Source organism: Brachyistius frenatus, unplaced genomic scaffold, assembly GCF_029030835.1.
Source record: "Brachyistius frenatus isolate BFR_SWC_R1_liver_20210118 unplaced genomic scaffold, ASM2903083v1 Contig_30, whole genome shotgun sequence".
Lineage (NCBI taxonomy): Eukaryota > Metazoa > Chordata > Actinopteri > Embiotocidae > Brachyistius > Brachyistius frenatus.
This window is the reverse complement of record NW_027210629.1, coordinates 291,977-300,289: the sequence shown is the minus strand read 5'-3', so window position 1 is coordinate 300,289 and position 8,313 is coordinate 291,977. Positions and strand designations below refer to the sequence as shown.

The following is an 8,313-nucleotide window of genomic DNA, read 5'->3' as shown; positions in this document are numbered from 1 at the left end:
TCCTCCAGGTTAATTAAAGTGCTTCCTGTCAAACACTCACAGCAGCAAGATACTGCAGTGCTCTTTGATTGCCGCTGTGCGTTTGATCATGTTGCGGCAATTTTGTTTTCGGTGCAGCAGAGGTAAGGTGCTGAGACCACCTCTGAAGCTATCTGGCAATGAAGGGGTGTCATATGTGATGCAGGAGCGCTGAAATGCAACCTATCATTCATAATATTCAGGACATTTGCATCGGCAGGTGTAGGAACCATGTACGCGATAGGACAGGGATGCATATGTGTCTAATGTGTGCGTGGTAGGGGGGGCTTCCTACCGCAGGGAGCGCGGTTGAATCACTGACCGCGCCTCCCTCGGATTTCCTCTTCCTACCGTCACACCCACTGCTCGGTGTTGTGGGTTCACCCCGTTGAGAAGGGGAGGACCGACGGCTCACAACAGCAGAGAGTGCTGCAGTGCGAGCGCAGCAGGGGACTCGAAAGCGGAGGAGAAAAAAAAAATAATCACCCACGAATCAGCAGCCTTATTGCCGAAACTTGGTCTATGGAGAGATCTGCAGCAGCACCGTAGCGACGCAGGCCGACATGGAAGAGTATTTGCGGAGGGTCCAGAGCAGACTCGGGGTGAGTTAAGAGCCTTCAGCGGCGTTGACGCCAGGTTGTGGGTACAATGAATGAGACCATGACGGGAAAGCTGCTACTGCTGTGCTACAGGCTGCGTTCCTGTTGCTGGAAAAGCGCACTGCAAAAGCCTCTCCCGTCCCTTTGGTTCCCCCCTCCCCCTCCCCTCCCTCCCCCTCAAAGCACCTGTAGATCTCCAAAATGACAGTACAGGGGGAAAGAAAGGCGTGTTACAATAAGCACGTTGTGTTTACGGGGACATCAGTGTGTGAATTTGAGCTGATTTCTAATGAGGGGGAGGCGTGACATCAACAAGTTTAGCCAGGGGCTGTCCTTCCCTGCTATATGGCTGCTCTGCAGATACTGACTCATGATTTGTATTTGATCCAGAGCTCAATATCTGTTCACACATAAAACAGCCTCAGGCAAATACTAAACAACCTAATCTATATATGCAAGACTAAATGACATCAGAGCCACTGTGGAGAAGTATGTTGTGTCTTTGGGCCACGACTACTTGCATATAGTTGTGTGCAGTTATGTGTTATTCCTTATACATTTCTGTACATATTTTTGGCCGGGACTCATGTAATTCATCAGAAGTTGCACAGACGTTCACACTCGGGAGCCTTTCATGATTCAGGTGCATGCCTTGAGGTCATGGGGCCACTAAAACTGCTCTCTCTAGGATACATGAGCTTCTTTAAATGGTATTTGCATATTATCAGTTGTAGTGCATGGTCAAAGTGTCTCTCAAACGTTGTCAGTTCTGTACCCATATACTGCAAACACACACACAAAAGGATATTTGTTTCCAGTTATTGGCTCCTCTGCACCTTATATTTTGGCTGAGCTTAACACCACATGTTTTTAATTGAATTTCTATGGTGAATATCGAACTTGCCCAGGAGCCTGTCAATGTCAGGAGCTGATCATAAATAACTCTCTCATTCTGTCTGTCACTGAGGAGGATACCCACTATTATATACTAAGTTCGTGGTTTTGCTGTGTGTTACTGAAGTAAGATGGTCCGGTTTCACAGTTAGGTGGGAAAACATAAACACACACACCCGGACACAATTAACATTTATCTACTTATCCATATTTATACACACACATGAAATCATACTATACTGCACATCCAAACAGTTACAACTGATCTTTACGTAATTATCAGACGTTTCCATTCCACACGCAACAATTCCTTTTCTTTAAAGATGAAAAAAAAAATCTATTTCACCTGGAGGTCCATTTAGTAGCTGTTATGGAGCGTTCAATCCTGTCACATAATCTTCATCAGTAGATAAACACTATGTGTTATCTATGTGTGCAAGTCACATAGGGCAGCATGTGTATGTTGTCAGAGATTTCTGGTGCAGTAAACTGCCACAGAGTCCAATCTGTATATTTCCTGTACATTTCTGTAATTTCATATAGGTGTGTAATGGTGGCCATAATCGGCATGAACAAAATAATTTTTAGTCAAAGGGATATTGGAGAAAATCTAACAATATGTTCCCCAATATGCTGTTAATATATTTTGTACATTGTTGATATAACCCAGGATGCATGCTGTCTTTATTCTTCCTCCTGTGCGACAGCATTCAGAATATTTTGCTTATTCATGTAAACAGGTGTCCGTCAGTAGAATACAAACCTGTGTATGAAGAGACTGAATTCTTAAAACGATTTAAGCGCTTTTATGTGGGATGTACTTCTCACAAACATAGGAAGAGCAGAGAGGAGATCAAAGAAGCAAATCTGCAGATCAGAGCACAGCAGGGTAATTGAGTGATAAAGGGGGCAACTGATGAGTGTCATGGAGGTTTCAGATAAAGTGTAACATGTCATGATTAACAACCATTTCTCCCTCTCATACACATACACACACACACACACACACACACACACACACACACACACACACACACACACACACACACACACACACACACACACACACACACACACACAGGTGCACTTTATCTCTCTCTCGCAGCTCTCCAACATAAACTTTGATGATTCGCTCTTTTGCTGACCACTCTCTGCTCTCTGTCATTCTCCTTGTCTCTCTCTCTCTCTCTCTCTCTCTCACTACTCTCTGGATGGCCATGGTCCAAAACAGCCATAGCTCTAATTGGCTTGCCTTTTAGGACTTACTGAACCTATCTTTCCTCCTCACTCAGTTTTTTTCTCTGTATAGGTCCACAGCTTTATCTCCCTCACTTTCACATCGTTTGGCATAGAGCTGAAGCAATGTGCTGAGTGCACTTCCAGCATCTGTCCCTCTCAGGCTGCACACCAACACACGTACACACACATAAAACGGGGTTTTAGGACTACCTCGATTACCTTTAAGCAATTACTTATTTAAAACAGGCCATTTCTAAACTGTGTCTAGGGTGCGCTAATATTTGTTACTATTCATCCCTGTAAATGTTTACAACATCACATAATTGTCAAGATGTAAAACAAGACTCCAAATTGGTTTCACTTTCAACGTTTTATTGGCACTCTTAAGTTGAAAATGAGAGCTGGTTAGAAAATTGCAATCACCTAAAATACATTTATTAGAACAGCAAAACCAAAATATAAATTTCAAAATGTCACCTTGTTTCAGCAGGGGTTTTTTTTATGTTTTTTTATCAGTATAGATATCCTATCTTTCATTGATTGAACAATTCTGATAAGGCTTATAACCCTTAATTTAATTTATCATTTCTTTTGTGCAATGGACATTGCCTTTGTCTCAATTTTTTTTAACATCAATTTAATAAATTATAATGTAGGCTTTATACAAGTGATAAAACTGACAGTTGGTCAGGGAGTGTATGAATGTAAATGATAGAATTTTTTTAAATTATTTCTTTAGTTATACCTCACAGCAAGAAAAACCTGCCTCTCATTCTCAGCCCAGCTCTTTCATTCTTAGACTCTTTTCTGTCTGTCTGTAGTTTTCTTTATATGTTTCCTGTATCAGGAATGATTCCTCGGGGTGATTCAATTTCCTCCAGAGACATGTAGTTCAGGTAAAAATTTAGACTCCCATATATACATTCAAGGGTTGTGTTTAATTACCCCCCCCCACACACACACACACACACACTTTTATAGAAACAGCATTTAAACAACTAATTGTCCTCATTTCAGACATCGGTTTGGCCAAAAATGTAAAAAGCAACTGCACATCCAATGGAGATTAATACGATATTTTCCAAATCTCACCTGCAATGACCAAAAGGAGGGAGGAGAGGAGTTGAATATGGCAAGACAAGGCGATAGAGCTCAGAGAGAGAGAAAGCACTTAGATTGAAAGATATCAGATGTCTAATACATGCTCGTGCACACACACACCAATGTTCTCCTGTTGCAGTAGAACAGACACTGGCCTTTTCTCCTGCTAATGCATCACTTCCTTTTCTCTGGCCATCTAGTATTGATTTATTCTCCCTCTCTCCCTCCCATGAAGAAATTGGCTGGAGACCTCATACCCCCCCCCCCCCCCCACCACACACACACACACACACCCCTCCTCTATCTCTCCTCCTCCTTTCATTCCCTTTTCGTGGTGTTCTCTCCCTCCATTTTTACCTTTTTGCATCTTCTCTTCTGCTTATCTCTGATTCGTCCATTCTCCCTATCACATTTTTTCACCTGTCTTTCCACACCTCCTCCACATGCCTGACTTGCTGCCTATAGTTCACCCATCCCACCCTTTTTTTTTTTTTTTAATAAGCCTCTTTAAACTCTTGGCCTCTTTCCTCCAATCTCACTACACTCCTTCCCTTCTCATTCTTAGTCTCATCAATAGCCTCTAACCTTTCTACTGCCCTCCCTCTCTGTGCTTTGGTCTTTCATTTCTTCACCCCTCATTAAATTTATCCATCTGGCCTCAATGGCGAGGCCCTGTGAACAGAAACAAGACACTAGCTCCATCTCTTCTGCATTATTACCAGCACTTCACTTGTCTAACTGTGGCATTAAGCTCCCTTAAATTACCCGGCTCCACTGTATATTTGATATGTCAACATATTTGCTATGTTAGTTAAGCTTCCAGAGTGATATTTAAGAAAGCAGGATTACCCAATTATATTAAAGTAAGACATCATTATGCTATGTGTAGTGCTCATAACACAAAGCTTTTAGTCTTTAAACGCATTAGCCGCACATTCACATCACTCCTGATGATTTTCTACAGCACAACATACCTTAAGTGTGTTATTTGCTACTTTCAGGACAGCTACTGACTTTTATTTATTTCAGTGCAGTTTAAAATTGACCTGCAGAGACCTGAAATCTGCTTGAAATTAGTCCGTTTTAGATATAAAGACTGGCATCAACTTGTCGGTTCTGACACACAAAAAGCTGATGTGTCAAATATTGGGTGGAAGCTTAAAGGACGTTGTGACCATAAACTTATCCGATTGCGTTAAAATCCTGCCACGTGGAACATGAATAGACAAGGTTTACTTCAAGTCTTTGTTGTTGTAATGCTGCTTTTCCTTCTCTGCTCCACTCTCTCCCATTGTAGCTTCGTACTAGCCCATTAAGATGAGCAGCAGATAGACGGGATATTCATTGTATCCAAATTTTGCTTCGTGATTAATGGTGCAGGCTGCAGGCTAGGCTTGTACTACTGGTGATTCAGCGTATCTGTTTGAGATAAAACATTAGAGATTGACACAGAAAGAACACACAGGCAGGCTTTGGATGGCTGTGGGTGTTTTCGTTCAAAATTACTGAAGGTGATTAGACTATTTTGTTTATTTGATTTTGGTATTTTTAATTATTACATTTTTTTTATTATAATGTTGTTGTTTTTTTTAATGTTTTAAATCTCTAAAAAGTTTTATTGGAAGCTTTTCACTTTTTCAGAAAAATAAATCCATGTCCACAGATTTGATCTTCAGCTTTGCCCTGTACCCTGTAAGTACCTGTATTTAAATGCCAATGCTGGAATCAGGTTATGCAAGTCAGTAATAGTTATGAATAATAACTGCCATAATAATTTCCAATCAATAAATGAAGGGAGAAACATAATTTTCTGCCTGTTTCACCCAGAGATAAATGTTTTGTCTCTGTAATGGAGCTGTCATTAATGTCCACTTGACCTACATGGGGAGTGTTTGTCCTCCATTGTTTACTGAAATGAATGGAACTCATGACTTCTCTGATAAACCACATTACTCTGACTCAGAAGTCAAAAAAGGTCCTCTCACTTATTTAGACTATTTCTGTTGCAGCTGATTTTGCTACTACTGTAGTGCATATTGCATCGTACTCTCTTTCAACCATGAGCTAAACCTTGCAACACCATGATTTAATTATTAATGCATACTGTTGCTTTCAAAATGCTGCAGTCATCGAATACGCTCATGCTGGCTCATTGAGGTTCAACTGATACATTACTGTATATATCAGCTATCAAAGCAAACAATAATGTATAGTACTGTCAACTGCTTCCTTTTTTTGCATGTTGGAAAACAAAGATTAAGTATCACAGAATGTTGTCTGTCAAGCAGAATAGAAAAAGACACAAACACACTAACCTTCACTGTGTGTGTGTGTGTGTGTGTGTGTGTGTGTGTGTGTGTGTGTGTGTGTGTGTGTGTGTGTGTGTGTGTGTGTGTGTGTGTGTGTGTGTGTGTGTGTGTGTGTGTGTGTGTGTGTGTGTGTGTGTGTGTGTGTGTGTGTGTGTGTGTGTTTTCAGGAAGATGGATCAGAGGGTCCCATCCATGCTGTTTTAGGTGGACCAGAGCCAGATGTTGACACGGTAGCTGCAACACTGGGCTTAGCACTACACCTCAGCCAGGTAACATGAATTCTGTCTTACAAATTCATGAAAACCACAGATTTTTAGAGGCTCAAAGCTGAAGGGAATACCTTTTGTTAAACTTCCACTGTGTCCCAAAACCAAGATATTTACAAATTCTATATACTTACATACTACAGACTAATTGTCACTGTTTTATCAGAGTGTAAAAAAAGAAAGTATAGAGATTAATCTGTTCTACTCAGATGTTCAGTTTGATCAACTCCCACTTTTTTCACTGTTTACATAGGGTAAATATACTTTTCCTGTTGTGGTAAAATTTAGCTAGCTAATTTAAAGTATTCTCAGTCATCTTAAAAATATATGAAAAATGTGATATATAATCAGAACATTATTTAATTGATGTGATGCCGTAATTAGAGTATGTTTTGACGCACTTCTGTGCAACAGTATCTGATTCCAAGTCTGTTTCTTCATTTTAAAATGCATCTGCTTTAAGGTACATTGTGTGTGTCTCTGTGTGCTCCAGAAGGCATCATTAGGTGAAATGTGTGTGCCGCTGCTGTGCGGCCTGCGGTGTGACGCTGCGTTGCCCGGGGAGACAGTGAGGTATCTGCAAAGGGTGAAAGTTTGTGAGAGCTTGCTGTTGTGGAAGGAGGACATAGACCTCGTGAAACTTAATCACACTGGAAGACTCTCACTCACTCTGCTGAGAAGCGGATTGCTAGACAGGTGAACACACTCTCATATGCAAATCACATCCAGACCAACAGACCTAGGTCAGTTTGTGGATAACTTCAGCTAATGTTTAACTTCTTTACAGATGAGACATGAGGGAAGTTGTTAAAAGCTAGCATTCATTTAGGGTATTTTATGTTTCTTGCTTTAGTGGACCAACACTGATTAGTGTGTGCACAGGTGATGCTTAAGCACACACACACACACACACACACACACACACACACACACACACACACACACACACACACACACACACACACACACACACACACACACACACACAAACCACAAACAAACCACAAACCACAAACCACAAACATACAGGTGCACTGAGTTCTAGCTGAGAGAACTTACAGTATTTGTTGATGTGAAATGAGATTAAGAGTTTGATTTTATTGAAGTGTGTATTTCAGGCCTGCGTGTGTTCATCTCTCATGACCCAGAGGAGAGTTGTATTTATGCAAATGACTCACAATCATCGCTCCTTCTCCAGCTTTACCCCCATCTTCTCCCTCTCCTAGCTCCGAGTACAACACTTTGGAGTCCAGCATCCTGCGAGTGGTCCATCATGATGGGCAGCAGGACGTGGGGGATGATGGGGCATTGTCCGCGGTGACAACAGTCGCCAGAGAGATTCTTCAAGAGGCAGCAGAGCACATCACAGCAGCGCTGGGGGAGATTCTTGGAGGTGAGGGAGGCGCAGGCGGCCCCCCAGGGGGAGTAATGGGGCGTTGAAGGAGGACACACACAAATCCCCTGACATGACTCGCTTAACACCCACCAGGAGAGATGGAGAAAGAGAGAGAGATGAGGGGTGGTGAATGTGAGTAAGGAAGAGCCCAAAAAGACATGCAGTCCCATAATGTGACTTTTTTAATTTAACTTCGTCTGTTAAGTTGTTTCTCTTTTGTCAGGTAGATGTATTTTCCAACTAAAGGAAGAAAAGTTGATACAAAATATCAAAGAGAAATTAGTAAATGTTTCAAAGAGACAAAAGACAAGCTAATAATAGAGCAAATGTACAGAAGTAGAGATGGACAAAGAATGAAACTGTGTCTGTGTACTGTAAGTATTAGAGGTAATAATCACTCTACATAATATGTGTATCTGCATATTCGTGGGTAAAATAATATTTTTAAGTAATGGTATCTATTTTATGTAAATGATAACTACATTGGAATA

General features: G+C 41.2%; 1 protein-coding gene across 8 annotated transcripts in view; it reads left to right on the top strand.

Moving 5' to 3' along the window:
- The first annotated feature begins 287 nt into the window (after window positions 1–287).
- LOC138621393 (protein prune homolog 2-like) overlaps window positions 288–8,313 on the top strand; it is a 36,252-nt gene continuing 28,226 nt past the window's right edge. For all 8 annotated transcript variants that reach the window (XM_069699411.1, XM_069699410.1, XM_069699409.1 and 5 more), the window contains exons 1-4: window positions 288–620; window positions 6,328–6,429; window positions 6,920–7,122; window positions 7,653–7,819. In XM_069699411.1, the coding sequence (XP_069555512.1) occupies window positions 582–620; window positions 6,328–6,429; window positions 6,920–7,122; window positions 7,653–7,819 (511 nt within the window). In that variant the 5' untranslated portion in view covers window positions 288–581. The remainder of the gene's footprint in view (window positions 621–6,327; window positions 6,430–6,919; window positions 7,123–7,652; window positions 7,820–8,313) is intronic.